General features: G+C 59.9%; 1 protein-coding gene and 1 long non-coding RNA gene across 2 annotated transcripts; one reads left to right on the plus strand and one right to left on the minus strand.

Annotated features, from left to right (window-relative positions):
• Nucleotides 1-528: 528 nt before the first annotated feature.
• LOC132369360 (uncharacterized) lies at nucleotides 529-1,961 on the minus strand. The gene is made up of 2 exons (XR_009504344.1): nucleotides 1,638-1,961; nucleotides 529-1,474 (listed from the first exon to the last, which is right to left on the minus strand). It is a non-coding gene; the product is annotated as an uncharacterized LOC132369360 (long non-coding RNA).
• Nucleotides 844-11,528, plus strand: AGXT (alanine--glyoxylate aminotransferase). Its single transcript, XM_059929122.1, has 11 exons — nucleotides 844-1,224; nucleotides 1,320-1,512; nucleotides 2,842-2,906; nucleotides 3,094-3,194; nucleotides 4,419-4,489; nucleotides 5,966-6,050; nucleotides 7,868-7,963; nucleotides 8,645-8,714; nucleotides 10,063-10,158; nucleotides 10,742-10,870; nucleotides 11,132-11,528. Exons 1-11 carry the CDS (start codon nucleotides 994-996, stop codon nucleotides 11,237-11,239), a joined length of 1,245 nt encoding a protein of 414 aa, XP_059785105.1. The 5' UTR covers nucleotides 844-993; the 3' UTR covers nucleotides 11,240-11,528.
• The last annotated feature ends 6,301 nt before the right edge of the window (nucleotides 11,529-17,829 follow it).

Below are 17,829 nucleotides of genomic sequence, written 5' to 3' on the forward strand. Positions count from 1 at the left end.
GGAAGCCCGGACGGCTCCCTGCTTACCGAGGCCCAGGCGTCAGGTCCCTAAACACAAAACGGGAAGTCCTGGCAAGCTCCAACCCGGCCCCTCGAGAGCTGTCAGACGCAAGAGCTACTCAGAGAGCATCCGGTCCAGTGCCTCCCTGGCCTGGTCACCCACAACGCAGGGCTCCTTCGATGCCCCAGGACGCCAGCGGCTCTGCTGGGCTGCCACCCTGGGCTGGGCCTGGCTCCTCCTGCAGGGAGTCTTGGCTGCATTTATTCTACCCACGTGCTGACTCAGAAGCTGAGGAGGCTCCCCAGTGAGGACCCCTTGGTTACGTGTGTGGAGACCAAGCATCGGGGCCCTCAGGTGTAGACGGGCAGAGGAAATACTTATTCCAAAAGGATCAGGAATGGACATGTCCTCAGTGTGTGCGTATGTGTGTTTATACACGTGGAGCATATATATTTTCTAAAGTGGGTCTTTCCAGGAGCTAAGCCAGAGTCAGCAAACTGTGGCCCTGGGCCAAATCTGGCCCACCGCTTCTTTTGTAAATAAAGTTTTATTAGCACACAGCCACACCCTTGTAACCGCCTTCTCACCACCACAGCAGGGCTGAGTAGTTTTAACACAGCCTGTAGGTCTGCCAAGTCTGAAATGTTGGCGCTCTGGTCCCATAAGAAAAACGCTGGGGCCCCCTGAGCCCAGCCAGATGCACCAGGCTGGGCATCCTTCGGGGATGGAGCGGGAGGGGCAGCTGGAGAGCAGAGGACCGCTTGCCAAGATCTGTTTTTCACGGACTGGACTTTGTTGGCTCCTCCTCTCCCGCCGAGGGTTCAACACCCCAGCTGCCAAGCCTTCACGTGCAGGACGAGCATTGATAACGGTCTGGTAACAACGACAAACAGCCAAAGGCAGCAGGTAGAGCAGAAACCCATCGACCAGGCTCGCCTCCTGGGCGCCCCCGTGTCCTCCGCTGCCCATCGTCAGTGCAGGGCCTGCTGGGAAATGCTCCGGGCACTGACCGCGGCCAGTGCGGCCCTGGGGCACAAGGCGGCGGGCTGGGTGAGGACCATGGCCTCCCACCCACTGCTGGTGGCCCCCCCAGAAGCCCTGAGTAAGCCCCTGTCCCTCCCCAGCCGGCTTCTGCTGGGGCCCGGCCCCTCTAACCTGACCCCCCGCGTCATGGCGGCTGGGGGGCGGCAGACAATAGGACACATGCACGAGGAGATGTTCCAGGTAGGCCACTGAGACACAGCGGTCAGTGCCCTGAGTGGCCTCCTCCCTGGGGTGGGAGCAGGGGAGGCGGTGACCTGCATGTCCACTGCCCGCAGATCATGGACGAGATCAAGCAAGGCATCCAGTACGTGTTCCAGACCCGGAACCCCCTCACGCTGGCCATCAGCGGCTCGGGGCACTGCGCACTGGAGGCCGCCCTGTTCAACCTCCTGGAGCCGGGGGACTCCTTCCTGGTCGGGGTCAACGGCATCTGGGGGCAGCGGGCCCAGGACATCGGGGAGCGCATCGGTAAGAGACGGTGTGGGCGTGGGGTGCGGCCCTTCGCTCCATCCTTCCCCGGAGGCCTCCCTCCTCCGGCACGAAGCCCGGAAGCCCCCCTCTCCAGGTACCAACCTCGGGCCCTGAGCACTTACCCCCCTTGGAGGCCCTTCACGCATCCACCTGCCCGCCAGCCTGCTGTCTCCTCCAAGTGGGCGTCGGGATGCTCGAGGGGCCCCCATCCCCCTGGTCTCCCGGAGTTTGGGGAGCAGCTGTTTCCGGAGCCCGTGGTGGGGACGGCACTGCAGGGGCTCCTCTTGGTCTCAGCACGAACCCAGAGCGTCCCCGCAGCTGTCTGAGGTCCCCAGGGGCCACCTCCACTCTGTCACAGGACAAGGTTTCAGAAGCTGACATCCCCCCCTCAAAATCTCAGAAACAGCTCTGTTTCTAGAGCTGCAAAATACGGAGGTATGGACAGGGTTTCCACTTCCAGAGTAAAATTTACTAAAGGGAGAGACAGAAGTCGAAAGCCCGAGGGTGCATTGGGTTTAATGATTGACCGCGGGTTTGGAAACATCGCGGAACCCCTGCCTGGTCAGCTCCACACATGGCCACGCTCGGTCCAGGTTAATGGACAACCCCCGACAGCCCGAGGGCATCCTGACCCCTCACCGGGGCCCCTCCAGTGCACACGCTGGTTTTCAAGGGGAGCCCGGGTTGGGCAAGGTCCAGGGCGCTGAGCGGACCTCGGCCACCCTCCTGCCTGGCCTGGGCAAGCCCCTCCCCTGCCTCCACCGCCCACCTCAGGCCCCTGAGGCTGGGATGGCCCTAGGGCCTCCCCGCCTCCTGCCTATGACACTGGGGGCCTGCTGTGCACGGGGGTGCAGGGCTTCAAGAGGCAGAGCAGGACAAGGGCCTGCCTCCCTGGAGCCCCAGGGCCCCAGAGCGGGCAACGCCCGCTCCTGCTTCCCGCGTGCATTCAATCCGTCACCCAGTCATCCGTCAAGTGCGCGGCCCCTCCGACGCCGCCCTCTGCTGGGAAGCTCCCGTCTGCTCAGCCCTGCACAGATGCTTCTCTACTTCCCGTGTGGAGAGCACTGCCAAGCACCGGGGTGCCCCGGCCTGGCTGGGCTCAGGGAAGGTGGGCTGGGGAGGCGGCAGTGGAGCTGGGGGAGCCGCTCTCATCCACGGCACCGCGGAACCTGGATTCGCCCAGCACACTCCGCCTTCCCCCTCCAGCAGCGGCTGGGGGCAGGCGTGGGCGGCCCTCACAGGGCCCACCTGCTCAGCCCGGCCTCTGGCCCCAGCACCGGCTCCCGCCCAGCGTGCGGGGCTGCTCACCACTCACTCTGCCCCCAGGAGCCCGCGTACACCCGATGATCAAGGACCCTGGAGGCCACTTCACGCTGCAGGAGGTGGAGGAGGTATGGGGGGTGCGCCGGCCCGGGGAGGGGGCCGGTCAGCTGGGGCGCAGGAGGGGTTGAGGGGCGTCCAGCTCCCGCTGCCCAGATGTGTGCTGTCCCTGGGGAGGGAATGTGTGGGGGCCCCCGCCAGGCAGAGGCCCCTTCCCCGCACTGGCTCCACCCACGGCTGTAACCTCCGTCCCCTCAGGCCCTGGCCCAGCACAAGCCCGTGCTGCTGTTCCTGACTCAGGGGGAGTCATCCAGCGGCGTGCTGCAGCCCCTCGATGGCTACGGGGAGCTCTGCCACAGGTGAGCCTGTCCCCTCAGGTGGGCCTGTCCCTCAGGTGAGCCTGTCCCCACAGATAGGCCTGTCCCTTCAGGTGAGCCTGTCCCCACAGGTGGGCCTGTCCCTCATGTGGGCTTCTTCCAGGGTGGCAGTGCTGGGGGCAGAGCCAAGCACAGCTCAGACCCAGTCTGAGGACAGGGTAGGAGTGTGGTGGGCTGCTGGCCGGTCCCCCCAGCCTCTGCCGTGTGACGGGGGTGCAGGTCCTCGGGGGTCCTCCTGGCCCTGGGCCGAGGCTGGATGGACCCTCCCATCTGAGAGCAGGGTCAGGTGTCCCCCCAGCGCCACTGCCCTCCTGGCCCATGACTAGGGTGGGCTCACACTGACCCTGCAGCCTTGGTGCCAGGGCCGCCCCGGCCTGCCCCCCTCGCCCCGAAGTCCCAGAGCCCCAACGCAGCGCCGTGCTCCACTGCCTTCCGCCAGCCTCCCGCCACCCGTGCCCGGGCTGCCCAGGGCCCTGCGTGGGGTCAGCTGGGATTCCCTCCCGGGACCAGCAGTCGTGCTCTGGACAGCTGACCGCAGGATGGAAGGAGAGACGCGCCACCGACAGGCAGGGTCACCCCGGCAGGGCTGCCATCCTCCACGGGGGCCTCGGGCCCACTGGGCACAGCCCAGCCAGGACCGCCTGCCGCCTGGAGTCTTGTCCAGTGAATCAAGCTCACAGATGTCACCTGGGCTACGACTCCCATAGGTCCGCGTGGGATACTCTTTGTGCCTTTATTAAAGAAAATGTGGAGGTGGAGGGAAGTCAGCGGTTTCAGCGGTTTCAGCTCAGGCTGTCTCTGGACTCTGTCCGCCCCCTGCTCTGGACCGCTGCCCTGTGGGCTGTCGGCAGAAGGAGGCGCAGCCTCGTGCTAGGCTGGTCCCTGGGCCCCACACGGCCCTTGGGCCTGAGCACTCAGCACCCAGCCAGCCCCCAGGGCGCAGACTGCCTGGCTGGCCCCATGAGCACCGGGCTCCGGCCGCCTGGGGCCCCCAGGGTGACTCTCGCTGTGCCGGGGGCTCACCCCGGCTCAGACACAGAGCTGGTCCCGGGGGGCTGAGAGCCCCGGGGGAGGCATCCTGTGGGAGGCGGGAGGTTCCCCCTGCTTCCCCGGTGGCCCTTCTGAAGGCTCGTAAGGCCCCTCCAGAAACCCCACCCAGGGGCAGAGTCTGAAGCCCCTCCTGCTCTCTGCTGCCCCTGCCCCCAGGTACCAGTGCCTGCTCCTGGTGGACTCGGTGGCCTCCCTGGGCGGGGTCCCCATCTACATGGACCAGCAGGGTAAGGGAGTGCCCCCCACCCCAGCCACCGGTGGCCCGAAGCGTCAGAAGCCCCGGCTGGGAGGCGTCCTGTGCCAGGGCCTGGTGTCCGCCAGCCGCACACCGGATTAGGCGCTGGTGTCCACAAGGCGTGGGAGGAGCACCAACTCCGCACAGGGCAGGGCACGGTCCGTAAACTGGCCACACCCCGTGTTTCTGCTGGGCATCGGGCCGGGACCGGGGGGAAGGCGGGAGGAAGGGACCCTCCAGGGGAGACATTTGGAGAGGCACTCAGAGCCTTGGAGGAGGGGTGGGGGCAGTGTCAGGGCCCCTGCCAATCAGGGCGAAGACCCCCCCAACGCCTGTCACACGCCGGGAGCGCCGCTGACATTGTCACTGCAGGCCAGCCCGGGGAAGCCTTCCAGGCCCCGCATCTCCTCGGGGAGGAAAGCCTGGATCCACTCTGGGTGGTGCTGGGCCCGCGGCTGCCCGCCCCACGTGGCCTGGCCCGCTTCTCGCTCTGCGGAGTGCTCTGCTCCGTGGGGTCCAGTGCTGAAGGGCGAGCCTTCTGGGCTGACCCCAACCACTGCTCTGAAAGGACAGGCGCACAGGGGGCCCTGGGCATGGGAGCAGGGGGGCAGTGCTGTCCCCGGGGTGCCCACCCTGGGCTCCAGGCTGGCCGCCCCCGCCGTGGAGGGAGAAGCCGGGCAAGGAGGCTCCAGCCTGAGGCCCAGGCCGCGGAACAGCAAGGCCAGGCTCAGGGCCTCTGGCCTTCACTGCCCCATCCCGGCCGCCACGGGACCTTGTGGGTCAGCAGGCGTCAACCTAATGTCAACAAAGGTCCCTCGTGTTGCTGCTCCTGAGTATTCATCGCTTGTGTGAAAACACCCACTTCATCCCTTTCCTCTCGGGAGAACTTCGGGTCCGCCCAGTTTTAGGCGTTAGGAATGAACTGCAAAGAATGTTCCGGGTCCACCTGTCCGTGCACCTGGGCACGCAGTTCCCTCGGGTCCCCACCCTCAGGGAGTCAGAGGCGGGTGCAGGGCTTGGATGGGAACCCTGGCCTTTGTCCTGCCAGCTTTGGGCTTGACCACCGCCCTCTGTTGCTGCCCCATGATTTGAAAATCCCCTCAGGCTGTGTGGAAGGCCGGGGGACGGGCACAGCCAGACATGAAGGAAAAACCCGTTTGCTCCTCCACGCTCGGCCGCCCCCCGCTCTCTCCCAGCGCTTCACCCCGGGCGTGTGGGCTTTCCACACCAAGCAGATGCTGACGGGGTGCCCTCCAGGTAGCTCAGCCCCCCTGCAATAGCGTCGGACCCCACAGGTTAAGGGTCTAGTCCTCCAACGCTGTCCCTCCCATTTCCGACACCAGTTGCTTGGTGGGTCCCAGGTTCCCGCAACTTCTGCTGGACCCTCAGGACCTGCGCTGGGTGGCCCCCCATGACCCCTCCCCCACGTGGGGCTCGGCCCCTGAGCACGTGCCCCTCCCCTCCACAGGCATCGACGTCTTATACTCGGGCTCCCAGAAGGTCCTGAACGCCCCTGCAGGCACCTCGCTCATCTCCTTCAGCGACAAGGCCAAGTGAGTGAGCCCCGCCCCCAGCCAGGGCTGGACAGGCAGCAAGGCCAGACGGCCCCGAGGAGGGAGGGACAGAGCAAGGGAGGGGACGGCTGCTCGGGCAGGCCGTGCTCTGCAACGGTCCGCCCAGCCTGGACAGGTGCCCGCCCTGGACAGGTGAGCCCATTGTCTGGGTTCCCCGGGAGTGGGGTGTCTGGGGCAGCCTGAGGGCCACGCGTGTGGCCGAGTGGCCTGGCCAGGCTGGCCTCCAGAAGGTGCTCCTTGTGGACCCGGGGCTTGTGTATGGGCTGCAGGGCCCAGCGTTCCAGCAGGTCCCTGGCCTCAAGCCCAGGATGGGGGGCAGGGCCAGCCCGCTGCTGCCCCCACCCTGGCTCAGCACCCAGGAGCCGACGCGGGAGCTGCTCCCCGGGCTGGGCACGGCCCCCCCACCCGCTGCAGCCTCAACACGCCCACGTCCCCGGTGTCCAGACCCTGAACCAGGCCTGGGTGGGCTGGGGGAGGGGATTGAGGACCGGCCCCAGCAGGCCATTACCGTGCGCTGCACCCAGGTGACGGAACAGAGAGGATGTGAGGTGAGATCTGGAGTTCTGTGTGGGTGTGCGAAGTCTGAGGGGCCTGGAGGCAGGTCAAGGAGGCATCTGGGTCTGAGTCCAGAGGTGAGACAGTGGCCCCCGTCTGTTCACGTCCATCTGGAGCTGTTGGAGAACACCTCTATTTAATGCTTCAAGATCAGCCAGCATCACCTGGGACCTGAGAGCAGAGGAGCCCACGGGGGGTGCAGGGGTTGGGGAGACCAGGGGGAAGGAAAGGAGAGAACAGGACGGGCCGGGTGGGGAGGAGAGGCCTGCCAGGGCAGCCTGGGGTTACCTGGCCCGGGGACGCGGCTCTTCCCAGGCTGCCCCAGAGGCCCCTCCGGCCGACCCCGGCTTCACAGTTTCTTCCCCAAGGCTGCACTTGCTTCTAGGAGAGGTGAGGCCTCATCTCTAGACTCCCAGCCTCAGTCTCCCCTCTGTCATTTTCTTATGGGTATACTATTTTTATTTTAATTACGTTTAAATTTCACCATTAAACACTGAGCATAAGTATATGCTGACCCTATGTTCAGATTTTTGAAACAAAGATAAATGGGCAGATAAGGGAAGTGTGCAATAAATGTTGTACCATATATCAAACAATTAGAGAAAATCTCAGGGGTGATATAACTACGTGCCTTTATACATTAGGTATACATTTAGCATAAGCACCAGCCAGGTAACTGGAGGACTGAACAGAGAGGCCCTTGACTTCAGACTTGAGACAAACCAAGGGCTCTGCCCGTGTATAAACACCATTGAATTCGGGAGGAGCAGTAGCAAACCAGGGTAGGTATTAAGGAACGGGCTCCTGCCAGCTGGGACTGTGGGCCAGTCTGCAGTGAGCGGAGCTGCCTGGAGCCTGGAAATGTTGCAGCTCAAGTCCCGGCCTGTAGGTTAGAACAGCAGTCTGGAGACTCCACGGTTAGTGCATTCTTCAAATTTTCCGGGTTTTCCAACAAGTTCCCAGGACACTTTCCTCAAATAGTGTCCCCTCTGTCATTCTTATGTGTTTGAACTCACCACGCAGCAGACCCTCCGGTCCCCCTTCTCTGACCTGAGGAATGAGTTGGGGTGACTCCATGGGAATCAGCCCGTCCCGAGTGACAAGCGCACACCCGAGGCAGAGGCAGAGGCTGGGCCCCAGGGGCCTGAATACAGACACGGGGGTCCTGGGGGCCCCACCCATCTGGCTCACTTCTGAGCAATGGTGGGGGGGCGGGCATTCAGGCTGATTCTCCTCCCCAGAAATAAGATCTACACTCGGAGGACCAAGCCCTTCTCCTTCTACCTGGACATCAAGTGGCTGGCCAACTTCTGGGGCTGTGAGGACAAGCCCAGGATGTGAGAGAGGGAGCGGGGCTGGGCAGGGAGGGAAGGGGTGGGTGGGGAGGGGGAGGGAGGTGCTAAGGGATGGGCGGGCTCCACCCTCATGCCCTCACACCCCAGCTGGGGCCCCGGGATTCACCACTGCCAGGCCTTCGATGCCCCCAACGGGGTCCCCCCCATTCCCCCCAGGCCCCCCAGGCATGGTCCCCACCGCCCTTTCCATGCGGCCCTCTCCTCCCAGAAGTCCCAGCGCATCTGCAAGCACTTTGGACCTGCCCTGACACATCTTCCCAATCCTGGGCTTGCTTTACCCATCTCTCAGAGGGAGGAGGGGACCAGGGGGCTCTCTGTGAGGTGGCTTTGACCTTAACCCGAGGCCCCTTACGTGACACACGTAGACAGGGACACCAGGAACTGTGCCCTACGCAGCGGGCACAGCAGGGCACTGGGGCTACAGGTGAGAGCCAGCGCCCGGTCTCCAGCCCATCAGCCTCCCCCCGCAGCCCGGCCAGTGCCCTGCTCTGAGCCAGGCTCTCCCCAGATCTGGCTGCAGGTCTGTAGCCCCCAAGCTGGACCGCGCTCCCCTGGGTGGGGGCCGACCCGTCGTCAGAGAGCCTGGGCCAGCTGGGGCTGGGAGAGACACAGTCACTGCCCTGGCCCCGCCCAGTGACCTGGCCACCCCCTCCTGTCTTCCAGATACCATCACACCACCCCCGTCATCAGCTTGTACAGCCTGAGGGAGAGCCTGGCCCATCTAGCAGAGCAGGTGAGCGGAGGGAGCAGCTGAGCGGCGTGGAGCTGGGACCCCGCGGGTGCTGAGGCTGGCGAGCCGCTGGGAGCCCCCCCCCCCCCCCGCCCGGAGATTCCCGCAAGCTGACCGGGGGCAGGGGGTGAGAGGGATGCTGAGACTCGGAGAACTGCTGGTTGGTTTGCTGAGGGGCCCGCAGGAAGGGAGAGGTGCTGGGGGCCTTGCTGGAGAGTAGCCCTGAGTGGGGAGGGGGACAGGCTCTGGGCAGGCGTCAGGGAGGGGTGGGAGAGCCGGCTGCCTGCTGAGGGTAGAGGCCCCGGAGGACAGAGCCCTGAGGGCAGATGCGGTGATAGGGCAGGTGTGGACCCCCTTCCAACCCCTCGGTTCTCAGTGAAGCGCTAAGCGCGGGCCTGGCTGAGCAGAGGGGCCAGGTGGGAGGAAGAGAGGGCGGGCGGCCAGGAAGTGGAGCCAGAGGGCAGGGGGGTGGGGTGAGACCACCGCCAGAAGGCTGGGCTGTGCCCTCAGCCACTACCTGCTCCAGGGTGTGGGCAGGAGCCACGTGGGGACAGCTGGGTGTGACCACGACCAGGGTGGTGCCTTGGCCCAGTGCAAGGTCCACACTCTCGGGACCCAAGAGGCCAAGTGTGGCCCAGGCCAGGAAACACAGCCCCAGGACGGCCCCCAGGGGCCCTGCCAGCTGCCGGTCCAGAGGCCAGGGAGAGACCTGGGCCAAGGCCTGCCTCCAGCGAGGCTGCAGTGCTGCGCTGGCCACGTTTGCCCTCTGCGTCCACTCACGTCGCCACCGCCCCAGGGCTGGGCTAGACTCGAGGTGTCCCATGGGCTGGGTGGTCACCAACACCGGGCTGGCGTGCGCAGCCGAGAGAGAGGCCGGGAGCTGACGCTTGCGGGGGAGGGGGCTGGGCCACGGCTGTGAGCTGCGCAGGCAGGAGAGGCTGGACCCCCATGGAATTGGGACTGTGGGCTCAGCGGCTGGGAGGGCAGGAGGCAGCGTGTGGCCCAGAAGACTTTCTGCCCCCTGCCGGCCCCCCACCTCTGGCCAGGGCGTCCCCACCCCTCCCAGGGGCCTGGAGGACCCAACAACCAGCTGGGCCGCCACGTCCCTCTCCCAGACCCAGACTATTTCCACCGCCCTGAGGTAGCCCGGGCCCGGCCCCTGGGGCAGAGTCAGGGCCCTGAACCTGGGGCTCCAGGGGGCTCCCGAGGGGCTCAGAGCCCAGGCCAGGAGAGGAGCCCCTCCGCCAGCCAAAGTTGCCCCCCTGTGGATGCCAGCCAGTTTCTCCCTCTCTGCCCACCGAGGAGGGCCCCCAGCGCCCCCTGCCCACCCCACTGCCCTCTCCCCACCCAGGGCCTGGAGAACAGCTGGCAGCAGCACCGCGAGGCCTCAGAGTACCTGCACGGGCGCCTGCAGGGGCTGGGCCTGCAGCTCTTCGTGAAGGATCCGGTGAGGAGGGCAGGGGCAGAGGGCATCAGGTGGCGGTGGGGGGAGGGAGAGCTCCTCCCCAGCCCCCTTTAGGGATACGGCAGTTCTGGTGGGGGCAGGGACGGTCCTGGGGATGGGGGGGGGGGCAGTCACCATCATTGTCACGGTTTCCTGGCCTCCGGATCTTAGGACATTTAATTGGATGCCTCCACCTCCCCCAGAGCCTCCCCACCTGGAGTAGTTATGGGTGATCCCTGAGCTGGAAGACGCCCATCGGCCTCCAGAACCCCAGCCAGACACCGTCCTGGAGGGGCTGGGGGTAGGGGCTCAGCTGAATAAGCCAGGTGCCCCGAGTTTGAGCGTGTGGCCTGTCAGAGAACAGACACAGGGAGGGGTCCCTGGAGGCTGGAAGCCCTGCCCTGAGCACCAGCCGGTGGGCGTGGCTCCTGGGGCGGTGGTGACCTCGCTCTCCTGGCGCCCTTTCTCCGTCCCCCACATGCACCCCTGCCCGCCCCTTTGGAGCCTGCGGCCGGGGCTGGCCAGGCCAGGGCAGGTGGGGCTGGCTGTGATGGCATGAGGTGGCTGAGCCCGGCCTGTCCTGCAGGCCATCCGACTGCCCACCGTCACCACCGTGGCCGCACCTGCGGGCTACGACTGGAGAGACCTTGTCAACTACGTCATGGACCACTTCAACATCGAGATCACGGGCGGCCTTGGGCCCTCGGTGGGGAAGGTAAGGGGGGCCTGTGGTTCTGAGTGCTCCACACCCAGGCCGAGGTCAGCGGTCATCTGAGGACCCAGGACAGCAGGGCATCAGGAAGGGAACACCTTTCTCTGATCCCCGGGAACTGTACTGGGAGTGACCGAGGCCAAGTGTACCCTCCTGCCCCCTTCCTCCCGCACGGGGGACACCAGCTGGCTCTGCCCTGACCTCAGTCACAGCCAGGCAGGGCCCCAGACAGAGGCTGACGTCTGCGCCCCGCCCCTGCCCCAGGTGCTGCGGATCGGCCTGCTGGGCTGTAACGCCTCCCGGGAGAACGTGGACCGAGTGATCGGGGCCCTGCAGGAGGCCCTGCAGCGCTGCCCCCGGAACAAGCTGTGACCCGGCTGCCTGTCCCACGCCAACGCAGTCGACTGGGGGTGGGGGCCCAGGGGCAAGCAGACTCTGCAAGGGGGACAGGCCCCGGGGACAGGACAGCTGCTGACCCAGCCCAGGCGAAGGGGGGAGGGGCAGGGCTGGGCAGCTGCCCCCGCCCCCAGCGGCCCGTCCCCTCCGAGTGGAGCTTCCTGGATGTGGGCCATTTGGACCCTCAGCGCCTCCCCAATGAGCTGCCGTCCCCATAGGTCACTGGCCTGTGAATGTTCAATAAAGAAGCAGCTGGTCATCTGTCCTCACTGTGTGGGGCTGGGCTGCAGAGGATTCTGGCAGGAAGGCCCTCCGCTCCCTGACTGCACCTCTGTCGCGGGGAGCTCAGGGAGCGGATCCTCGCCTGGGCCTCCCCAGGGCCTCCCCAGGGCTGGAGGACGGGGTGTGTGACCAAGTCAGCTGGGCCGGGGGCCCTGACACTGCACACTCTGGGACCAGATCTTGAACCTGCAAAACACATCCTCACGTACAACCTCCACGGAAGGCCCCCAGGGTCACGGGACAAGGGCACCAAGACGCGCAAGAGCAAACAGCCAGGACTTGAGCCCTGATGACTCAAGGGCACACCACAGGCACGCAGGCCACTGCAGGCGCTGAACGTCTGGGAGTTCGCAGCCCTGGGACCACTCTGCCCTCGAATGTGCAGCCGAGGGGGGCCCCCAGCCCCCAGCCCCCTCCCCCTCCTCTGCCTGGCTCCTCCTGACCCACTGTCCCTTCGCTCCTGCCCCTCACTGGTCTCTGCCTATGCCAGGCTCCCTCGCCTCTCCTTCCTGGGAAGGGTCAGGCCAGGCCAGACCAGCCACAGCCACGTCCACACTTCCAGGTCCTCACCCGTCCTGAGAACCTCCAGGATGCAGGCCATTCCTCCCTCTGCTCGAGATGGGCACCCACACCCCATGCAGCCCTGTGTCTTTGGGGAGGGCTGGGGCTGGCCTGGCTCCACCCCGTCGCTCACCCAGCTGGGGGCCGGGCACAGCTTTGGGCACTGGGGTGGGGCTCTGAGCAGACCCGAGGCCCGCTGCCCCATGGTGCTCACAGCCACTGGGAGAGAGGGCACTCATAGGGTGACCCAGACACTGTCACACGGTAGCTGTGGCCAGCACAGGAGCTGAGAGGCCAGAGGGCCTGAAATCCCATTTTTAAAGTCCTATTTGTTCATGTGTTTCCTTCATGGTCTGTGCTGTTTGGTTCCTCCCTAGGAAACCTCTGCCTACCTTGAGGTCCTGAAGATCTGTTCCCATGTTTTCTTCTAGAAACTTTGCGGTGTCAGGTTTTATGTTGAGGTTTATGACCCACCTCCCATTGATTCTGTGCGTGGAGTCGAGAAGGGGGCAAGGTTCATTTTTATCCAGACTGATACCCGGTCTTTCCAATGTTTGTTAAATAGACTTTCCTTCCCATCTAGTTGACATGGCCCCTTTGCCAGCCGACCATAGGTGCAGGTCTCCTTCCGCCTCTCTGTTCCCTTTCGTGGCTGAATTTATCCGCCCTTCTGTCCACACTGCACTGTCTTAAGTATATCAGCTTTATAGAGAGTTGTTGTTTTTTTTTTTTTTTTTAATTTTATTTATTTATTTATTTATGGCTGTGTTGGGTCTTCGTTTCTGTGCGAGGGCTTTCTCTAGTTGCGGCAAGTGGGGGCCACTCTTCATCACGGTGCACGGGCCTCTCACTCTCACGGCCTCTCTTGTTGCGGAGCACAGGCTCCAGACGCGCAGGCTCAGCAATTGTGGCTCACGGGCCTAGTTGCTCCGCGGCATGTGGGATCTTCCCAGACCAGGGCTCGAACCCGTGTGCCCTGCATTGGCAGGCAGATTCTCAACCACTGCGCCACCAGGGAAGCCCGTTATAGAGAGTTTTGAAATCAAGTAGTGAGCGTTCTCCAGTTTCATTCTCCCTTTTAAAGATTGTATTTCCTATCCTAGATCTTTTGAATTTGCATATAAATTTTAATCATCTTGTCTATTTCCTCAGAATAGCTTACTGGAATTTTGGTGGGAATTGCACTAAATCTATATATCAAGTTAAGGACAATGGAAACTATTAAAATATTACAAATTCTTATTCATGAACATTAATTTAGGTCTTTTAAAATTAAACTTAGCCGTGTTTCCAGTTTTCAGTGTAGAGGTCTTACACATCTTTTATTTGATGTATTCCTAGGTGTTTGGGGTTCTGTTTTATATATAAATTTATTTTATTTATTTATTTATTTTTGGCTGCATTGGGTCGTCGCTGCTGCGCGTGGGCTTTCTCCACCCCTCATCGCGGTGCGCGGGCTTCTCAGTGCAGTGGCCTCTCCTGTTGCGGAGCACAGGCTCTAGGTGAGCAGGCTTCATGTCTTGGGACTCACGGGCTCAGTAGTTGTGGCTCGCGGGCTCAGTTGCTACACGGCATGTGGGACCTTCCCGGACCAGGGCTCGAACCCGTGTCCCCTGCGTTGGCAGGCAGACTCTTAAGCACCGCACCACCAGGGAAGCCCCGTGTTTGGTATTTTTGATGCTACTGTAGATGGTATTTTTAAAATTTCATTTCCAATAGTGATTCTTAATATATAGATTTATAGCTAACCCTTCTCTGTAAACAAACCTAGTAGTTTCTTTGCAGATTCCTTGGGAATTTCTATGTAGACAATCAAGTTGTCTATGAATAACAACATTTTCACTCCTTCTTTTCCAGTGTTCATATCTTTTCATCATTTTTTGCTACCTCGTTGCACAGGTGAGGACCCTGTACCAGGTGGCTCCTGATGGGCAGCTCGGAGCCCACGGTCCGCTGGGGTCTCGCAGGCAGGGCCTCGTTCTCTGCCAGGGCCGCACATCATGGCAGACACCGTGCTGAGCGGTGAGGCTGCAGATGACGTGGTCCCGCTCCACCACCTCCACGACCACGTTAGGGTTTCCGGAGGTGCCACGTGCCGCCCACTCTCCCAGGGTCCCACCAGCACCTGCACCTGCACCTGCTGGAGGGCCCAGCTGGCCTCTGACCCCGCTCGGAACCCACAGCCTTCCGAGTCACTTACCCTCCGCACTTTGGAATGAATATGTCTAACAAGGCATCCAGCGAACTGCTAGCTCATGCTCCCCGGGTCTTCTTCGCAGGATGTAATCAAAACGGTGAACCAGAGTGACGTTCTACAGGATGTCCCAATGATAAAGGCTCATCAGGCTTGTGTTGTGACACAGAGCGCGAGGATGAACCTGGGGCAAGATCGTGAACTCACATCGTTGCCTCTTCCAAGTGAATGCAAATTATTTCTGATCCTCCTCTCTAAAGGGGGCCGAAGAGAATGCATTCCCAGATCAGCAGTCACATAGCACGTCCCAGAGGCTGTGCTGTCTGTTCTACTAAAGAAACCACAAAGCACAGCACCTGGGTTGCAGGGTACGGCTTGGTTCCGTTTATGTAATCCACTGCCATTCACCACAACCCCACTGAGTTTTTAATTTTTTAATTTATTTTTTAAGACACATTTTTAGAGCAGGTTTAGCTTCTTAGCAAAATTGAGAGGAAGGGTCAGAAATTTCCCATACACCCCCTACCCCCACCGGTATGTAGTCCTCCCCACTGTCGACATCCCCGACCAGCATGGAACATTTGCTGTAATTAATGAGCCTACACTGACACGTCATAATCATCTAAGGTTTAGAGTTTACATTAGGATTCACTCCGGGTGGTGTACATCCTATGGGTCTGGACAGATGTATAATGACATGTGTCCACCATTATAGTATCATACAGAGTATTTTCACTGCCCTAAAAATCCCCTGTGCGCCCCCCCCCCATTCATCCCTACCCCTACCGCAAACCCTGGCAATCACTGATCTTTTTGCTGTCTCCATAGTTCCACCTTTTCCAGAATGTCATAGAGTTGGAAGCATACAGTATGTAGCCTTTTTCAGATTGGCTTCTTTCACTTAATAATATGCATTTAAGCTTCCTCCATGTGTCTTCAAGGCTTGATAGCTCATTTCTTTTTAAATCTGAATAATATTCCATTGTCTGGATGGACCACAGTTTATTTATCCACTTGCCTACTGAAGGACATCTCAGTTGCTTCCAGGTTTTGGCAACTATGAGTAAAGTTGCTATAAACATCTGCATGCAGGTTTTTGTGTAGACATAAGTTTTCAGCTGCTTTGGTTAAATACTAAGGGGTGTGATTGCTAGATCATATGGTGAGAGTATGTTTAGTTTTACAAGAAACCACCACATTGTCTTCCAAAATGGCTGTACCATTCTGCATTTCCAGAAGCAACGAATGAGAGTTCCTGTTGCTCCACATCCTCGCCAGCATTGGGTGTTGTCAGTGTTCTGGATTTGGGCCATGCTAACGGGTGTATAGTGGTATCTCGCTTTAACTTGTGTTTCCCTGATGACCTATGATGTGGAGCATCTTTTCATATGCTCATTTGCCATCTGCACATTTTCTTTGGTGAGGTGTCTGTTAAGGCCATTGGCCCATTTTTTGGTCAGGTTGTTTCTTTTCTTATTGTTGAGTTTTAAGAGTTCTTTGCATATTTCAGATAACAGTCCTTTATCAGATGTGTGTTTTGCAAATTTTTTCTCCCATTATGTGGCTTTTCTTCTCATTCTCTTGATATTGTCTTTCACGGAGTGAAGGTTTTTAATTTCAGTGGCATCCAGCTTATCCACTGCTTTTTTCATGCCTTTGGCATTGTATCAAAAAGTCAATACCATACCCAAGGTTATTTGGGTTTTCTCCCATGTTACCTTCTAGGAGATTTAAAGTTTTATGCTTTACATTTTGCTGTCTGATCTATTTTGAGCTCAGTTTTGTTAAGGGTGTAAAGTCTGTGTCTAGACTCATTTTTTTCATGTGGATGTCCAGGGATTCCAGCACCATCTGTGGAAGAGACCACCTTGGCGCCATTGTATTGCCTTTGCTCCTCTGTCAAAGATCAGTTGACTACGCACATGGGTCTCTTTCTGGGCTCTCTATTCTGTTCCATTGATGTATTCGTCTAGTCTCTTGCCGTCTTGATTACTGTAGCTTTATAGTAAACCTTGAAGTCTGACACTGTCGGTGCTCCGAATTTGTTCTACTTTAATATTGTGTTGCCTTCTGGGTCTTTTTTCTTTCCACATAAACATTACATCAATTTGTTGATATCCACAAAATAAATTGCTGGGATTGGGATTGCATTGAATCTATAGACCAAGTCGGGAAGAACTGACATCTTGACAATACTGAATCTTCTATCCATGAACATGAAATATCTCTCCATTTATTATTATCTTCTTTGGTTTTGTTCATCAGAGTTTTGTAGTTTTTCTCTAATAGATCTTGGATATATTTTGTTGGATTTATATCTAAGCATTTCATTTTTGACCCATCTGTTGCTGAGGTCATCCTGGTGAGTCACAGTCTTTGAAGGTGGCTCTAAGCCCTGATACTGCACTGGCACACAGTATGTTTTGCTGGACAATTTTGGCCATGGGAGTAGGTGGTTTTAAAGGCTTCCCCTTGGCCTTTCCTACCACTGTGGCTCTTACTCCTGCTAAGTACAGCCATCCATCCCAATATACCTCAAACAGCAAGGAAATGACCACAGGGTGGGCCTGGACACTTTGTACCCATTACAAATCAGATTGGACCAAGATAATGTCTTCTGCAACCTCCCCTGCCTCATGGCAGGGGGTGGGGGGAGTGGGCATCATGGCATTTTTTTGTCTCCTTGTGTTAATGTCAACTCTGGTCCTGAGTCCCACAGCCTTCAGGGAAACTAGCATGTCCTCTCCGTGGCCACAGGTCTTTCTGGAGGAGGTTCAGGGAAGTGGCTGCTACACGGACTCGCTCAGGGTCTGCAGGCCCTTCTCAGGACCCCGGGGCGTGGGCTGCGGCTCGGAATCTGAAGAGTAACGTCACTGAGAGGCAAGGAGAGTGAAGAGTAGAAAATGCCTGCTGGCTGGGACACGTGGAGGGTGAGAGGCTGCCGGCTGTCTGCAGTGAGGTGATGAGAGAATGCAGGTGGGAAGTAGGGCAGAGAGAAGAGATGGAGGGGCTGGCATCAGATGCCAGGAGAAGCCTCCTTCACGTGACAGCATCAGCAGCTGCTGGTGGTGCGGCTGCGGTTGTCTCCTTCATGAACTAGAAGGTGAGGATTCGGGAGTGGGCAGGGGGTCGTTCACGGAGAATGGGGGAGGGTTGAACTGCCTGTCTGCATACAAGCTTTTTCTACTTTTATGTTTTCAGGAAAAATAATCTCCCCACAGATACACAAAAAGCAGTAGGTACCATCTCCACTGTGTACAAGCAGCGCACTGATGTACTCAAGATCAGACACTGAGATTTCATCACGCGGATCAGTGTACTACGCGGGTGGGGACCAGCTCGGGTCTCACGCGGATTCTTGGTTTTCAGAGTCTTGATGACATCATATGGATGGATCAACAGCCGTCCCATGAAGTACGTGGCACCTTCATCCCAGGACCTCTGGAGACCCACTGTCCAGCACTCCCAGACTCCCACAGGGCCTTCCCTGGACAGGCTCAGGTGGTCCCAAGGGACAAAGGCCCTCCGC

Source organism: Balaenoptera ricei, chromosome 7 (genome assembly GCF_028023285.1).
Source record: "Balaenoptera ricei isolate mBalRic1 chromosome 7, mBalRic1.hap2, whole genome shotgun sequence".
Classification (NCBI taxonomy): Eukaryota; Metazoa; Chordata; class Mammalia; order Artiodactyla; family Balaenopteridae; genus Balaenoptera; species Balaenoptera ricei.